At 46.6% G+C, this 16230-nt stretch overlaps 1 protein-coding gene across 2 annotated transcripts in view; it reads right to left on the bottom strand.

Annotated features, from left to right (window-relative positions):
- Positions 1–8030, bottom strand: part of PFDN1 (prefoldin subunit 1) — a 66894-nt gene extending 58864 nt beyond the window's left edge. For both annotated transcript variants that reach the window (XM_089335962.1, XM_002710251.6), the window contains exons 1-2: positions 7969–8030; positions 2886–3052 (exon numbers count right to left, since the gene is read on the bottom strand). In XM_089335962.1, the coding sequence (XP_089192088.1) occupies positions 2886–3052; positions 7969–8001 (200 nt within the window). In that variant the 5' untranslated portion in view covers positions 8002–8030. The remainder of the gene's footprint in view (positions 1–2885; positions 3053–7968) is intronic.
- Positions 8031–16230: the final 8200 nt, after the last annotated feature.

Raw genomic sequence — 16230 nt, forward strand, 5'->3', positions numbered from 1 at the left:
TAACTCTTAAAAAATTTACTTTAGTTTTTTGTTCACTTGGAGAAAGTAGGTCAGACAAACAGCTTACCATAAACTATTTCTTATTCAGAAAGACGGATTAGTCAGTCATGAGCAGGTCTACTCATGCTGTCATTCTAAAGCAGTTACTAAATTTTACATGTTATGCTTCCTTCACATCAATCACAAAACAAGTTATCCCAAGGCTGGGGTCAAATTCCACTCTAACTGAACGACCTCCAAACTTGAAGAAATGGTACACTTACTAAGTAATACTCAAAGATCAAATTCCAGAAAAGTCCTCCTCCTCCACCTCCCCTACTTAAAAAACAAAAATCAGTCCTCTCCCTTAGCTCATTGTAATGGAATGTGACCTGTACTTAAGGGCTTTCCCATTCCTTATTTTCTGCTTAGAGAATATGAAGCTGATCTATTCTCACTCATAAATAAAAAAGTGAAATACAAGTGGTTAACTGTATAATTATAATTAGAACAAACAAAAGGTAAATTGGTTTACTAGGGAAAAAAAACTTTAAAAAAAATTGGTTTACTAGATGTCTAATGTGTGAGTTGTCCTATTAAAACTATGTATAACACTTAGTGTTATGCTGTCACAAAACACACCAAACTCCAGAGTAAGGGACAGGGTTTATTGGGGAAAACCAGCAGGCTGGAGGGAAGGGGCGAAGAGGGAAAAGGGGAGAGAAGGAGAGTATAAGAGAGACAGACAGAGAGAAGAGGAGCTAGCGAGGAGAGAAGAGAGAGAGCAGAGAGACAAGAGGAGGAGAGGAGAGCAGACGAGAGGAGCCAAGAGAGCCACGTGTTCAGGAACAGGCCCCCCCCCCCCCCCCGCCCTTTTCTTTTTTGACAGGCAGAGTTAGACAGTGAGAGAGAGAGACAGAAAGGTCTTCCTTCCATTGCTTCACCACCCAAATGGCCGCCATGGCCAGCGCACTGCGCCAGTCCGAAGCCAGGAGCCAGGTGCCTTCCTCCTAGTCTCCCATGCAGGTGCAGGGTCCAAGGACTTGGGCCATCCTCCACTACCTTTCGGGGCCACAGCAGAGAGCTGGACTGGAAGAGGAGCAACTGGGACAGAATCCAGTGCCCCAACTGGGATTAGAACCTGGGGTGCCAGCACCACAGGTGGAGGATTAGCCTAGTGAGCCACGGCTCATTTTTAAAACTTTGCCGGAGGGCGGGCAGGGAAGCAGGAGCAGCGAATCCCATTAGGATGGGGGTGGAGCTTGACGCTGGTGGTTGGGCCATGTGGCTACCTGGCTTTCAGCATTGGCAGGAGGAGCCAGGGCATAGCTCACGCCATAGATAAAACTGCACCATTTTCCTAACACTTAAGAATGAGTATATTCAATGGCAAACCAATCTTTATTTTTACCACTTTTCAGGCATCGCGAAGATTTATGATTTGTATGACTCCTAATAAATTAGTCAGGGAAAGGGAGGTTAAAACTACACATTCTGGCTGGCGCCACGGCTCACTAGGCTAATCCTCTGCCTTGCGGCACCGGCACACCGGGTTCTAGTCCCGGTCGGGGCACTGGATTCTGTCCCGGTTGCCCCTCTTCCAGGCCAGCTCTCTGCTGTGGCCAGGGAGTACAGTGGAGGATGGCCCAGGTCCTCGGGCCCTGCACCCCATGGGAGACCAGGATAAGTACCTGGCTCCTGCCATTGGATCAGCACAGTGCGCCGGCCACTGGAGGGTGAACCAACGGCAAAGGAAGACCTTTCTCTGTCTCTCTCACTGTCCACTCTGCCTGTCAAAAAAAATAATAATAAAAAAACTATACATTCTGAGACCACCGCCTGCAATACCCCTGTTAGTTTGAATCCCAGCCACTCCACTTCTGATTCAGCTCTCTGCTATGGCCTGGGAAAGCAGTAGAGGATGGCCCAAGTCCTTGGGTCCCTGCACCCTCCTGGGAGACCCAGAGAAATCTCTTGGCTCCTGGCTCCCGGTTCCTGGCTGGCTTCAAATCAGCTCAGCTCTGGCTGTTGTGGCCATTTGGGGAGTGAACCAGCAGATGGGAGACCTCTCTCTCTCTCTGCTTCTGCCTCTCTGTAACGCCACCTTTCAAATAAATATATAAATCTCTGGGGGGAAAAAAACACTACACCTACTGAGACAGGAGTTTAGCCAGCAGTTACCAATTAAGACACCCAAAGGCCTGGGTTCACTGTCTGGCTCTAGCTCTTAACTCTAGTTTCCTGCAAATGCAGACCTTGGGAGGCAGTAGTGATGGGTGTCTGACACTAACCACGTGGACAACCTGTCTGAGTTCCTGGCCTCCACCTTCACTCATGTCCAGCCCAGTCTGTTGCAGGCATTTGGGAGTTGAACTAACAGATGAAGGTTCTCTTTCTCTGCTTCTCAAATAAGTGAAACAAAAAAATAAAAATAAAAATAAAAAGGAAGGGGGGTGCATTATGTTGTGGCACCCCTACAGGAGTGCTCCACCTTAGTGCTAACATGCTCCAGCTATTGCAGCCATGTGGAGAATCAAAAAACAGATGGAAGAGCTGTCTCTTCCTCTCTTGTCCCCCTACCTTACAAATCAATCAATAAATAAAATCTTTAAAAAACAAATAAAATTATTCCTACTTAAATAAATCTTTACAAACAAAATTAGTATGGACATAACTGTAGAGAGAACACGGATTTAAGATACATAATTTCAATGTTTAAAATTAAAACACTCATACCTTTCTAAGGTTCATTACCTCATTTTTTAAAAAAAGAAGGCATTTGACTAAATAACCACTAACGCTATTTCTATACACTTTGGCCCAAATTTCAAAATAAACAAATTCAATGATTCAGTTCAGACAACCGTTCTCCCATAACAACCCCTGTAAAGATATATTTTACTTACATTCTTCCTACGCCTTCATACATGTTAGTCTCATCTACCAAAGTCATAATTTCTGTATCTGTAAGATGTGCATGTTTTTTCGTTCTGTTCAGTTGCTCAATCTGTATGTCTGCAAGCTTCACTTTCTGTTGAGTGTCAATAACTTTGGCTTGAAGCTCTGTGAAGGCCTAATAAAAATAGGTCCTTGATTTAGTAGGTAAAACATTTTACAGCAAACATGTAAGCCAAACCCAAATACATTAAAACAAAACCTGTTTTCAATTCACAAAGCTGTGAAATTTACCAAAGCAAATATCAGTAAGCTTACACTATAATTATAAATGATCAAGTCACTATGCTAAATACTGAATTTACCTGTCCTTAGAAGATGCAATCAACCTGAAGCAAAAATAAATGCACATTAAAAAATAACCATACCAAGTATCAACTACTCCAGGAGTTTCAGATGATGAAACCCAAGGATTCAAAGAAAAAAACACAGGGGCCAGTTTTGTGGCACAACAGGGCTAAGCCATCACTTGCAAATCAGGCATTCCATCTCTGAATGCCTGTTGGTTCAAGTCCCAACTGCTGCACTCCCAGTCCAGCTTCCCATTAACACGCCTGGGAAAGCAGTGCAGGATGGCTCCATGCGTGGAGCCCTGCCATCCCTGTGGGAGATCCAGATGGAGTTCCTGGTTCCTTGCTTCAACTTGGTCCAGCCCTGGCTGTTGCAGGCATTTGAGTGAAGCAGCAGATGGATGGAGGATTGATCCTGATACTTCTGCCTGCGCCTCTGCCTCTGCCTCCGCCTCCATCATCTCCATCTCCCATCTCTCCCTCTCCCCACTCCTACCCTCTCCCCATCTCTGCTTTTCAAAGAAACAAACCTTAAGAAAAAAACATAAAAGTAACAACTCATTCCATCTGTACTACACAACTAGGTTTCAAAGCATTTTCCCACATTAGTCTGAAATGTTAATATAAGAAAATTAATGAAACTATTAAAGAGGGATATAACACTTAACTCATTTATTCTTCCAAATAACCTTGAGTTAGGGACAAGTTTCACCATCCACAATTTATAAATTAAGTAACTAAATCAATTAAGATAAAAGTGGCTTACATAGGGTTGAACGACATAAGATTCAAAAGGAAGGTATTAGAATCATTTTCTTCTGACCCCTTAGTTCAGAAATCTTTCACTTTTATTATCTACAGAAACATTCAGAACATGAATATTTTTAAGAAAATTTGTGCCAGCCCCGTGGCGTAGCAGGTAAAGCCACCACCTGCAGTACCAGCATCCCATATGGGCATCAACTTGAATCCCAGCTGCTCCACTTCTGATCCAGCACTCTGCTATGGCCTGGGAGAGCAGTGGAAGATGACCCAAGTCTCTGGGCATCAACACCCACATGAGAGACCTGAGGGAAACTCCAGACTCCTGGCTTTGGATCCCACCAGCTCCGGCTGTTGCAGCCATTCAGGGAGTGAACCAGCAGATGGAAGATCTCTCTCATCCACTATGGACACCAGCTCAAATCCCACTGCACCACTTGCAATCCAGCTCTGTGCTATGGACCAGGAAAGCAATGGAAGGTGGCCCAAGTGCCTGGGCCCCTATACCCAGTGGGAGACCTGTAAGAAGCTGCTGGCTCCAGATTGGCACAGCTCCGGATGCTGCAGCTATTTAGGGAGTGAATTAGCGGACAAAAGATCCCTCTCTCTGCCTCTGCATCTCTGTAATTCTGCCTTTCAAATAAATAAATCTTTAAAAAAAAGGGGCCAGTGATTAAAGCCACCGGCTGCAGTGCCGGCATCCCTTAAGGGCACCAGTTCGATCCCAGCTGCTCCAATTCCAATCCAGCTCTGTACTATGGCCTGGGAAAGCCGATGGCCCAAGTCCTGGACCCCTGCATCCACACAAGAGACTCGGAGGAAGCTCCTGGCTTCGGATCTGCACAGTTTTGGCCGTTGCAGCCATCTGGGGAGTGAACCATTGGACATTAGACGCCTCTCTCTCTGCCTCTCTGTAACTCTTTCAAATAAATAAATCTAAAAAAAAAAAAAAAAAACCAGAATGTAGGTCTGTAGATTCCTCTCTGCCTCTCTGAAACTTTGCCTTTCAAATAAATAAATCCTTTAAAAAAAAATAGGGGTACAAAAAAGAGAGAAAATGCAAAACACTGGCAGAAGTCTTGCATCATGATCTTCATCCACACACACCAAGCCAAATTTGATCCTTGAGTACACTTAACTCAAACATAAACCCAGTTCTTGGATATTCTTGCTGAAGTGCCTTGGAATGACTTTCACACGCTGTCAGAGTTCTGCCTTAATAACAACATTCTGAATGCAATACCTGGCAAAAGCCACCACACAGCTTTTATTCCTTCTTCTCACAGTTCACTATGGTGCATGCCTTCCCACTGCAGTGCTTTGCTATTCCCAAATAAATAAGATTATTTGAAGACTCTATGTGTTGTGCTTCATTCAGAGTTGCATATCTAGCAAAGTTTCAGAAGATTTACTTTGGGGAAGAAGAGATGTCTATATTTCCTATTTAAATACCACTCAAAAAAATAGCTTATGAAGACATTAGGAAATAAAACTGATACACGGAGCCAATGCTAGGGCACTGAAGGTTGAGCCTGCAGCAATGCCATCGAATTCTGGCTGTTCCACTTCTGATCCAGCTTCCTGCTAGCTAGGGTGCCTGAGAAGGCAGTGGAGGATGGGTCAAGTCGTTGGGCCCCTGCACCAACATGGGAGACCAGGAAGAAACTCCTGGCTTTGGCCTGGCCCAGCTCCACCATTGCAGACATCTAGGGAATCAATCAATGGATTCTCTCTCTGCTTCTGCCTCTCCCTCCCTTTCAAATAAATAAATCTTAAAAAAAGGAAAAAAAAAACTGATATACATTTCCTTGTTAATTGGTTGTCAAAATTATTCAACTTGTCTATAATTTTTTTTTTTTTTTTTTTTGACAGGCAGAGTTAGAAAGTGAGAGAGACAGAGAGAAAGGTCTTCCTTCCGTGGGTTCACCCCCCAAATGGCCGCTGTGGCCGGTGTGCTGTGCCGATCCAAAGCCAGGAACCAGGTGCTTCCTCCTGGTCTCCCATGGGGTGCAGGGCCCAAGCACTAGGGCCATCCTCCACCGCACTCCCGGGCCACAGCAGAGAGCTGGCCTGGAAGAGGGGCAACCGGGACAGAATCCGGCACCCCAACCGGGACTAGAACCCGCGGTGCCAGCGCCGCAGGCAGAGGATTAGCCTAGTGAGCCATGGCGCCGGCCTATAATTTTTTTCTTAGTTTGTATTAATTGTTTACTTGTTTCTTATCAATAAATTCAAAGAGTACTGGGAAGCAAGCCCTTTCACAGTTAATACTTTTGATAGTTCTTCATCAAAATCTTGGTTTCTGCAGCACCGGTTCTAGTCCCAGCTGCTCCTCTTTCAATCCAACTCTCTGCTATGTCCTGGGAAAGCAGCAGAAGATGGCCCAAGTCCTTGGGCCCCTGTACCCACGCAGGAGACCTGGAATAAGCTCCTAGCTCCTGGCTCCTGGCTTTGGATGGGTTCAGTTGCGGCCACTTACGGAGTGAACCAGTGGATGGAAGGCCTCTCTCTATCACTCCCTCTCACCTTCTGTAATTCTTCCTCTCAAAAAAAATATTTTTTAAAAAATCTTGGTTTAAGGCCAGCGCCGCGGCTCACTAGGCTAATCCTCCGCCTAGCGGCGCCGGCACACCAGGTTCTAGTCCCGGTTGGGGCGCCGGATTCTGTCCCGGTTGCCCCTCTTCCAGGCCAGCTCTCTGCTGTGGCCAGGGAGTGCAGTGGAGGATGGCCCAGGTGCTTGGGCCCGGCACCCCATGGGAGACCAGGAAAAGCATCTGGCTCCTGGCTCCTGCCACCGGATCAGCGCGGTGCGCCAGCCGCGGCGGCCATTGGAGGGTGAACAAACGGCAAAGGAAGACCTTTCTGTCTCTCTCTCTCACTGTCCACTCTGCCTGTCAAAAATAAATAAATAAATAAATAAAACTTGGTTTAAGTTTACACTTTTAATGGAAAAAAGGGTAAATTTTTCAGAAAGCACAATTTTATTCTGAAATGTAAAATTTCAGGTATTTTCTGACTGTTCTATACAGTTTATGGAGGAAGATATAGCCAAGATATTAGAGAACAGCATGTAAAAGCAACTTACAAGTTTCAAGACAAGAGCAGCAGAAGAAACGAGACACAAACACCTTTAAAACAGTAACAGCTTCATTTAATAAGAGCTATTTCAGCTGCCCTATTTCTAATGCAAAGACTGTTCAGATGTTTTCCATGAAGAACTTAAACTACTGGTCAAAAAAACCTGTATTCTAATTCCACTCTTTGACACTTCTCTAGAGCTGTTTCCCTTTCTAGAAAAGTAGATTTAAATCATATGCAGTCCAGGGTCCTTTCCAATCCGCCCTCGCCCCCCAAAGCACACGTTTTGAGTCGGCAGTGGAGTTAGAATCCTGACTGCTCTCCGGTACCAAACATTTATAAGCAATTGTTTGAACAGAAGAAACGCAATTCCTTCTCAAAATGCAAACTCTGCTGCTCCTTTTTTTAGACAAGCCCTTCGCAAAAGGAGGGGAGGAGGAGAGGGGACAATGCCTTCCTGCGGCTTTTCAAGGTACAGGATGGGAATAAATGGCTTTAAAACAGGTGTTGGGTTTTTTCTCCCGAATTAAATGAGGCAGAATTACACACGCCTCAGCCCCAGGCAACCGCACCAAAGAGGTTTTAAGACGTTGTCTTCTGTTCTTACCATGAAACTGAGCCCCTGAAGGCTCCAAACGCAACGAAATAGCTCTGGGGCTCAGAACAAACGGGTAAGCTCGCACTCGGACCCGGCCCGGCTCAACTAGCTCCCACCCAGCAAGAGCCGCTAGCTGCCCACCCGGCTCAAGGAGGCCCCGCGGCGCCTCAGGCCTCCGGGAAAACATTCCCCAGTCCTCCAGCGCCTCTTTGCTCCCGCAAACATTCAAGCCTCACTCGATATTCCTGTCCACAGTCCCTTCGGCCTCCAAAGAGAAGCCTCTGCCTGCTCAAGACCCTCTTTTACCTTCTTCAACTCCAGATCCACGGGGGCCGCCATCTTGATGCACCCCTCTGCGCCTGCGCATTGGAAGAAGGCCGGAAAGGGGTGGGGGAAGGGCGTGCGTTTTGATGGGTCGCCCTCCTAATGCGCCTGCGCCTGCGTGCCGCTAATCGGGTTTGTTTCCCTGTTGCGGAGCGGGTTACTCTAAATATTCAAGATTCCGATTCAATTTGTCTTCCCTTGCTGACCTATCAGGTCTGGCTTGTTCCTCCACATCTTCCAGACACAGCCCAACGTGTAGATTTCGCTTGTGGCTTTGAACAGTTTGATAGTTTTTCTACTCAATTGAGAAGTGCGTGGATCAGGTCAAACCCTCATCAGTTGTTCAGTCCTACAGCTCGTCCTGTGCTGTCAGAGATGAGTAAGAAGGGACCCCAGACCTCAGGCCTAACCATATGGAGAAGACTATTAGAAGGCTTGGGTTTTCCACCAAAGAACTCATTTCTACTGAATGCTCCCAAAGACTTTCTAGATTAGAGATTCTCGAGGGAGGTGATATGTTTGATTTTTGGAAAAATTTTTGGAAAAATGTTTAGTACAGTGGCTAAGACATCAGCATCTCATACTGGAGTGTATGGGTTTGAATCCTGATTAGGCTTCCAATTCTAGTTTCCTGCTAATGAACACCCTGAAAGGCCTTAGTAATGGATCGAGTAATAGGGTTCCTGCCACCCATATGGCAGACCTGAATTGGCCAGCTTTGTTCTGGCCAATCCTGGCACTTGAGGACTTTTGTAGAATGAATCAGTGGAAGGAATCAAGATTTCTCTCTCTCTCTCCCTCTCTCTCTCTCTCTCTCTCTCTCTCTTTCCCTTTCAAATAATAGTAATAAATGTTAAATAATATAGATTCTTAGGTCTCATTCCAAGCTTATTCAGAATCTTTGAGGGCTTAAAAATTTGCAATTATCCTAACTCCCCATGACCTGGTGGCGCAAAAGTTGTCTACAGAACACATTTGGAGAACCTCTGCTATAAAAGGACCTAGCATTTGAAACAGGCAATTGGGTTTGAGTCCCGGCTGCTCCACTTGTGATCCACCTTTCTGCTGTGGCCTGGGAAAGCAGTAGAAGATGGCTTAACTCCTTGGGCCCCTGCACCCGTGTGGAGACCCAGGGGAGGCTCCCGGCTCCTGGCTTCAGATTTGCTCAGCTCTGGCCGTTGCGGTCATTTCCGGAGTGAACCAGCACATGGAAGACCTCTCTGGCTCTACCTCTCTCTGTAACTCTGTCTTTCAAATTAAAAAATAATAATTCTTTAAAAAAAAAAAGAAAGAAAGAAAGGGACCAGCGCCGCGGCTCACTAGGCTAATCCTCCACCTAGTGGCGCCGGCACAATGGGTTCTAGTCCCGGTCGGGGCGCCGGATTCTGTCCCAGTTGCCCCTCTTCCAGGCCAGCTCTCTGCTGTGGCCAGGGAGTGCAGTGGAGGATGGCCCAAGTCCTTGGGCCCTGCACCCCATGGGAGACCAGGAGAAGTACCTGGCTCCTGCCTTCAGATCAGCATGGTGCGCTGGCCGCAGCGCACCGGCCATGGCGGCCATTGGAGGGTGAACCAGCGGCAAAGGAAGACCTTTCTCTCTCTCTCTCACTGTCCACTCTGCCTGTAAAAAAAAAAAAAAAAAAAAAAAAAAAAAAACCAGAAAAGAAAAGAAAAGAAAAGAAAAGAAAGAAAAAGAAACAGGCAGTTGAATAGTAATTGAATTTGGGTAATGGAAAAGAATTTGGCTATTCTAAAAACTTTAGGTATGTGAAAGCCTAACTATTTGGAAACAGCCAGATCTGGATTCAAGGCTTAGTCTACCTTCAGCCTGGATCTAGTTCCATGTAGAAGCTTTGTGGTTTTGAGCAGTTCACTCATTCCTGATGAGTTTCTGTCTTGTATTTAAAAAAAAATTTTTTTTGACAGGCAGAGTGGACAGTGAGAGAGAGAGACAGAGAGAAAGGTCTTCCTTTTGCCGTTGGTTCACCCTCCAATGGCCTCCGCGGCGGCGTGCTGCAGCTGGCGCACCGCGCTGATCCGATGGCAGGAGCCAGGCACTTATCCTGGTCTCCCATGGGGTGCAGGGCCCAAGCACCTGGGCCATCCTCCACTGCACTCCCTGGCCACAGCAGAGAGCTGGCCTGGAAGAGGGGCAACTGGAACAGAATCCGGCGCCCCAACCGGGACTAGAACCTGGTGTGCCGGCGCCGCTAGGCGGAGGATTAGCCTAGTGAGCTGCGGTGCCAGCTCTCGAATTTAATTCTGAGAATATGAATATTGACCTAACAAGATCACTATTTGGAATTAATGACATCATGAGAAAATGCTTCAAGCATTGAACTATGCACTCATTAGGTACTCAAATGATTGACATTGTCCTGTTTGTCTTTCAAAATCAGTAAATGGGGGCCTGCGCTGTGGCTGTGGCATAGCCACCTGCAGTGCTGGGATTCCATACGGGCACTGGTTCAAGTCCTGGCTGCTCTGCTTCCTATCCAGCTCTCTGCTTTGGCCTGGGAAAGCAGTAGAGGATGGGCTAAGCACTTGGGCCCCTGAACCCACATGGGAAATCCAGAAGAAGCTCCTGGCTTCATATTGGCCCAGCTCGGGCTGTTGCAGCTATTTGGGGAGTGACCAGCGGATGGAAGACCACCACCCCCTCCCACTTCTCCCTCTCTGTAACTCTGCCTTTCAAATAAATAAATAAATCTTTTTAAAAAAATCCAGCATATGGGTATCCATTCCCATCACACAGGCCAGAGATAATCTCTTCTCTGAACTCCACTCAGAACACTTGCTTCTCTCTCAAAGTACCTAACACTTACTACCTTTTCATTTTATTTTACATTTTTCTTATTAGACTGTAAGTTCCTTGAAATCAAGAACAGTGGAGGGAGAGAGTATCATTATATTCCTAGAATTGGCTTTATGAACCATAAAAATGTTTTAATTTAAAAAAAAAAAAAAAGGACTATGGAACAATGGTTGCCCCACTGCTGATACCCAGAACACCTATCACAATGCATTACAGGGAAAGAGTATAATAGCTTATACTGGGGGCCAGCATTGTTGTACAGCAAAGTTGCTGCCTGGGACACCAGCTTCCCATATGAGCACTGGAATGAATCCGGCTGCTTCACCTCTGATCCAGCTCCCTGCTGGTGCAGCTGGGAAAACAATGGAAGATGGCCCAGGTACTGAACCTCTGCTATCTACATGGGAGACCGCATAGAATTCCTGGCTCCTAGTTTCGGCCTGACCCAGTGCTGGCCACTGGGACCATTTTGGGAGTAAATTAGTGGATAGAAAGATGCAAGACCTCTCTCTCTCTCTCTCTCTCTCTTTCTGTTACTCTGCCTTTCAAAGGAGTAAATAAATCTTAAAAAAAAAAAAAAAAAAAAAAAACACCTGATGTGAATAAGTTCTTCAGAAGAAAGCTGCCATCCCTCCCTCATTTGAAAAAGGAAAGAAAAAAGGCCTGACCCATGGCTTTAGAGTCATTGGGACTTCTTGGAAATTCATTGTAAATGATCACTAAATAGTGGCTGAACACTGAAATTCAAAGCAAGTCTCAGCTACCTTCCTGTATATTGCTTGTGAGATTTTGTTTTAAACTCTGCTCTCAGAAATGTGGGAAGTATAAAAGGAGCCCGGGGCTAAGCTGTCCAACAACCTGAGTCAGTGCTGACTGCAACTACTTAAGCTCAGGGTCAGCTCAGGCCTCCTCACCACTTTTTGGTCTTTGCTTCCCTTTGCATGTCACTCCTTCCTCCTGCATTTAATTTCCTTGTTGCTGATCATTTGCGAGGGCCTGGATTCTAGTCCTGGCTCTGCTCTCCATTCTAGCCTTCTCCTGATGCAGACTCTCGGAGGCAGCAGGTGATGGCTCAAGTACTTAAGACCTGACACCCACGTGGGAGAATTGCATTGAGTCCCTAGCTCCTGCCTTCCACCTGACGCAGCCCCAGTCCTGGCAGACATGGGGAGAGTGAACCAGCCTGTGGGAGCACTTTCTCCCTCTCTCTCCCTCTCTCTATCTCTCTCTCTGTAAAAAAAAAAAATAAAATAAAAAAATAAATTTAAAAAATTTTAAAGTAATCTATCTTCTGCATGTTTTAAGACATTCACTTTGAATTCTACCATTCTATGCTGGAGTGTGTATTTTTCCTTCTTTAATCTGAGGCTTTGTGTCAGTTATGGAAAATGTTCAATGGAAGTTGGTACTCACTTCTTGTTATAGAAGTCCTAGTAGAATGTGTTACTCATTCTCTATTTTGTACTTACTATCTGTCTATTTTCCTATGCTAAATCCTAGGTTTCTATGACTCTTCTCCCATATATTTATGTATTGTCTCTTCAACTATGACTAGTTTACAGTTTAACCATAAGTTGAATTATTTCAATAACTATGATATTTGATGCTTTTTAAAAAATGTTGGGGCCGGCGCTGTGGCGCAGCAGGTTAACACCCTGACCTGAGGCGCTGGCATCCCATATGGGCGCTGATTCTAGTCCTGGCTGCTCCTCTTCTGATCAGCTCTCTGCTATGGCCTGAGATAGCAGTAGAAGATGGCCCAAGCCCTTGAGCCCTGCCCCCACGTGGGAGACCCAGAGGAAGCTCCTGGCTCCTGGGTTCTGATTGGTGAAGCTCCGGCCATTGCAGCTATCTGGGGAGTGAATCAGAGGATGGAAGACCTCTCTCTCTGTCTCTACCTCTCTCTGTAACTCTGTCTTTCAAATAAATAAAATAAATCTTAAAAAAAAAAAAAATGTGGCCGGCGCCGCGGCTCACTAGGCTAATCCTCCGCCTAGCGGCGCCGGCACACCGGGTTCTAGTCCCGGTCGAGGCGCCGGATTCTGTCCCGGTTGCCCCTCTTCCAGGCCAGCCCTCTGCTGTGGCCAGGGAGTGCAGTGGAGGATGGCCCAGGTGCTTGGGCCCTGCACCCCATGGGAGACCAGGAAAAGCACCTGGCTCCTGGCTCCTGCCATCGGATCAGCACGTTGCGCCGGCCGCAGCGCGCCGGCCGCGGCGGCCATTGGAGGGTGAACCAACGGCAAAGGAAGACCTTTCTCTCTGTCTCTCTCTCTCACTGTCCGCTCTGTCAAAAAAAAAAAAAAAAAAAAGTGACTGGCACTGCAGCTCACTAGGCTAATCCTCCACCTTGCGACGCCAGCACACCGGGTTCTAGTCCCGGTCAGGGCGCCAGATTCTGTCCCGGTTGCCCCTCTTCCAGGCCAGCTCTCTGCTGTGGCCAGGGAGTGCAGTGGAGGATGGCTCAGGTACTTGGGCCCTGCACCCCATGGGAGACCAGGATAAGTACCTGACTCCTGCCATCGGATCAGCGCGGTGCGCCGGCCACGCACGGTCGTGGTGGCCATCGGAGGGTGAACCAATGGCAAAGGAAGACCTTTCTCTCTGTCTCTCTCTCTCACTGTCCCCTTTGCCTGTCAAAAAAAAAAAAAAAAAAAGTCCCTGATATTTGTTTGTTTAATTGATTTAGTTTTCCTAAGAGACAAATAAACGAACGAGAGCTCCCATCCTCTGGTTTGCTCCCCTGGTGCCCTCAGCAGGTGGGGCAGGGGGAGAACCAGGTCTGGAACCGATGCACTCCCATATGCGAGGCAGGTGTTCCAAGCAGCAGCTTAACTGATGTACCAAATGCTCATCCCCTAGAGTCTTTACGTCTTTAAATTCCATTTGGTCATTTTTCAAATCCATCTGCTCTTTTCTTTCTCATAATGACTTTTTTTAAGCATTTATTTATTTGACAGAGTTACAAAAAGATAGAGAGAGACAGACAGAGATCTTCCATCCACTGGTTCACTCCCCCCAAAATGGCCACAACAGCCAGGACTGGGCCAGGCTGAAGCAGGAGCCCAAACACTTGGACCATCTTCTGCTGCTTTTCCCAGGTCATTAGCAGGGAGCTGGGTTGGAAATGGAGCAGTCAGGGCACAAACCAGCAGCAATATGGGACACTGGCATCACAGGCCACTCTTTCTTAATTAATATTGAACATAGTTAGAGCATAGTAAGCATAAGCATTTTTTAAACATTTATTTATTTATTTGAAAGAGTTATACAGAGAGAGGAGCAGCAAAGAGAGATCTTCCATCCACTGGTTCACTCCCCAGTTGGCCACTCTGATCTGAAGCCAGCAACCAGGAGCTTCTTCCGGGTCTTCCCATGTGGGTGCAGGGGCCCAAGCACTTGGGCCATCTTCTACCGCCCTCCCAGGCCATAGCATAAGTATTTTAAACTTTCTCTACAATGTCATCATGTGAAGGTTTTTGGATATGAATTCTTCTATAGGAGGTATCTGCTGGATCTCTCCTCTGAAACTTCCCTACGGGTGGCTTCACATTCACGTCTTCCAAAGCTCTGAGATTTATGGGTTCCAGACCAGTTTTATCTTAATTAGTGACTCCACAATAGTGAAGCCTATTTGGAGAGGAATAAAACTTGTCCTGAGCATAAAGTTGGCAGTATAAATGCATTTTTAGGGCTGGAAGTTGTTAGGCTATGTTAGGCTCCCTTTCACTTGGATCTTCAGAATAAATGAGCTATTTCCTTTCTCTCACAGGCACTTCTAAAATGACAGGAAGAAACCATGACTGAAAGAGTTTGCAGTCCTTGGACAGCTGCCCAAAGAATAATCACGATATGCTTGTTTCTATTACTCTTGAAAAAGCAGACTTTGCACTCAAGGCTTCACTAATACACAGATGTACTTTTTTTTTTTTTTTTTTTTTTTTTTTACAGGCAGAGTTAGAGAGTGAGACAGAGAGAAAGGTCTTCCTTCCGTTGGTTCACCCTCAAAATGGCCACTACGGCCCGTGCACTGCGGCCAGCACGCTGCACCAATCCAAAGCCAGGAGCCAGGTGCCTCCTCCTGGTCTCCCATGGGGTGCAGGGCCCAAGCACTTGGGCCATCCTCCACTGCCCTCCCGGGCCACAGCAGAGAGCTAGCCTGGAAGAGGAGCAACCGGGACAGAATCTGGTGCCCCAACCGGGACTAGAACCCGGGGTGCCGGCGCCACAGGTTAGCCTAGTGAGCCATGGCGCCGGCCCACAGAGAGAGAGAGAGAGAGAGAGAGAGAGAGAGAGATGGATCTTCCATGTGCTTCACTCTGTAAATGATTACAACGGCCAGGCTGCACCAGGCCAAAGCCAGGGGCCAGAAGCTCACCGTGCTGCCCTCCCAGGATGTGCTTTAGCAGGAAGTTGCATTGGAAGCAGAGGCAGGAACCAAATCCAGGAATTGCAGGAACTGCAATATGAGATGTGAGTGCCCAAGAGGTGGCTTAACTCACTGTACCACATTGCCCACCCCAATAAAGCTGTGTTTAAAAAGAAAAAAGACTCCTAGGTTTTAAATCTCAACAAATTAGTTGAATGTTAACTTTTGCTGAGAAGGAAAAGAAATTGCTATCATGTAACCTGTATGCAGTCTCAAGGCTGCTGTGCAGAAACACTAAGAATAATCCTTCCCCTTGTGAACAGACGTGTAAGTTATAATAGATATATAGCAGGTTCAGCTGCTCTAACAGAGATCCAAAATAGTAATGGCTGACCCAAGATAGAAGCTTGTTTCTCTCTACCACAGTCACCCAGGCAGAAGCAGTGTAAGGGCAAGTGGGGGAGTCCCCTAGTGCCGGAGTTCCCAGGCCCCTGCTCTCTTATCCTTCTGATCCAAGATCATTCATCACTACCATATGCAAAGTCCAGTTTGAAGAAAGGGGAAACGAAAAGGAAAGCTCATCCTTGCCCTCTAAGGGCTGGTCCCAGAGGTTGCCGGCATGGCTCTGTTCCCAGCACATCAGCCCGAACAGAATCGCGTGGCCATTTCTGGATGCAAGAGAAGTAGAGCAATTTTGTTATTGTTGTTGGCAACTGTGTGACTAATTGAACACAAAGAACTCTATTATCATGAAAGAGGAACAAAAGAAAGACATTTAGGGGAAATTGTCAGTTTGCGATGTAAGTTTTTCAGCTTATACAGCCGTTTCCCATTCATCATAACATTCAAATTCATGCTTCCCGAGTATATAGACCCTGAGCGGCTCATACCGCTTGAGAAGTTTTGTGGAATGGTTAACACTATGGACTTGGGAATCTGACCTCACAGTTTTGAACCAGATTCTACCATTTACTAGCCATGAGATCCGGGAAAAGTCGTTTCACTTCTCGGAGTTTCAACTCTTCGACTGTAGAGCAGTCACTGAGAGCCGATGTGGGGGGTGACC

This window comes from Oryctolagus cuniculus, chromosome 6, assembly GCF_051225735.1.
Source record: "Oryctolagus cuniculus isolate XC-2025 breed Fujian yellow rabbit chromosome 6, ASM5122573v1, whole genome shotgun sequence".
In the NCBI taxonomy this organism is placed as follows: domain Eukaryota; kingdom Metazoa; phylum Chordata; class Mammalia; order Lagomorpha; family Leporidae; genus Oryctolagus; species Oryctolagus cuniculus.